The sequence below is a fragment of the Bison bison genome, unplaced genomic scaffold (genome assembly GCF_000754665.1).
Source record: "Bison bison bison isolate TAMUID 2011002044 unplaced genomic scaffold, Bison_UMD1.0 scf7180017864302, whole genome shotgun sequence".
Lineage (NCBI taxonomy): Eukaryota > Metazoa > Chordata > Mammalia > Artiodactyla > Bovidae > Bison > Bison bison.
Window position 1 is genome coordinate 21,527 of NW_011494874.1, and position 1,491 is coordinate 23,017.

The window sequence follows — 1,491 nt, forward strand, 5'->3', positions numbered from 1 at the left end:
AGGCAGTGGGTGCAGTTGACGATGACCAGGCCACGCTCGGCCGCCGCCCGCAGCTCCTGAAGCAGGTCGGGCTTGGTGGGCCCGTTCCCGGAGCCGAAGGTCTCCATGACCACGCCCTTCATGGGGGGCTGCAGGAAGGCCCGGACCTGTGGGGGCGGGAGGCGGGGACTCGCTTCCACCAAACACGGGCAGCGGGGGCTGTCCACCTCGCTCCCCTTCACATCTTCCCTGAGTGACCCCCGTCCCCTCCTGAGCATTAGGGCCATGAACACTGTGGAGACAGGTCAGAGGTCACAGGGAGCCGGCCGGACATGAGAAGGGGCCGTCAGGGGCCCCACCGAGGGCAGGGATCCCACCCCAGCTGGACCACCCACCGCCCTCCTGGCCCTCCATCCAGCCCGAAGCTCTGACACAGGACAGGTGATGCTCCCAGCAAGCCGGCAGGCGGGGACGGGCGCTGCAGCTGGACACACTGAGCTCAGGGCACGCTGAGGCTGAGCTGTTGGCCTGTGCTAAGGGTCCAGCCCCCTGGCTGTGTCCGTATCAGAGCCTTCAGTTCAGCCCAGTCGCTCTATCATGTCCGATTCTTTGCGACCCCATGGACTGCAGCACACCAGGCCTCCCGGTCCTTCACCAACTCCCGGAGCTTGTTCAAACTCATGTCCATCGAGTCAGTGATGCCATTCAGCTATCTCATCCTCTATCGTCCCCGTCTCCTCCCGCCTTCAATCTTTCCCAGCATCAGGGCCTTTTCCAATGAGTCAGCTCTTCACATCAGGTGGCCAAGATATTGGAGTTTCAGCTTCAGCAGCAGTCCTTCCAATGAATATTCAGAACTGATTTCCTTGAGGATGTACTGGTTGGATCTCCTTGCTGTCCAAGGGACTCTGAAGGGTCTTCCCAGAGCCTTCAGCCCTCATCAGAACCACCATCAGCTCCCTCCTCCTCTCCAGGTAGAAGCCAAAGGTAAAAGTTCACCTATTCCTGGCAGCTCCCAGGAACCAGTAGACTGGAGTCTGGGGCCCACTGCTGGACGATGCTGTTCCTGCCCTGACGGCCCAATAGCCCCCATGGAGTGAAGCGCTGGGGTGCCCCCAGGGAGGCGGGGTCCCTACCAGGGAGGCAGGGATCCCGGGGTAGAGGCGCAGCAGGCCCACGTTCTGCTCCATGCTGCTGTGCACCACCAGCCGGCCCTGCCCGCGGACTCTGCGCACCAGCTCCTGGCTGACTGCGGGGACAGACGGACCAAGAGTAGAATTAGGCTATCTGGGGCCACAGCCAGGCCCCGCCTCCCCCTGGCGCCTCTGAAGCCCCCTCCCCTGCCCCCCTTCAGCTCGCTCAGCCAATGGGTGCAACCCAGCCTGAGCCAGCCCAGGGATGGGATGGGATCCAGGGGGCAGGAGGACCCTGCAGGGGAGTTGGGGGGGTGGCTCGGGGGTAGGGCCTCCCAGGCGAGGGCACGGCTGCTGCAATGGCAAGAGGGCAGGGCGC

General features: G+C 63.8%; 1 protein-coding gene across 1 annotated transcript in view; it reads right to left on the minus strand.

Annotated features, from left to right (window-relative positions):
• ASPG (asparaginase) overlaps window positions 1–1,491 on the minus strand; it is a 23,438-nt gene that overhangs the window by 7,519 nt on the left and 14,428 nt on the right. Inside the window, exons 7-8 of the mRNA XM_010851407.1 lie at window positions 1,116–1,228; window positions 5–146 (exon numbers count right to left, since the gene is read on the minus strand). Coding sequence (XP_010849709.1) covers window positions 5–146; window positions 1,116–1,228 — 255 coding nt within the window. The remainder of the gene's footprint in view (window positions 1–4; window positions 147–1,115; window positions 1,229–1,491) is intronic.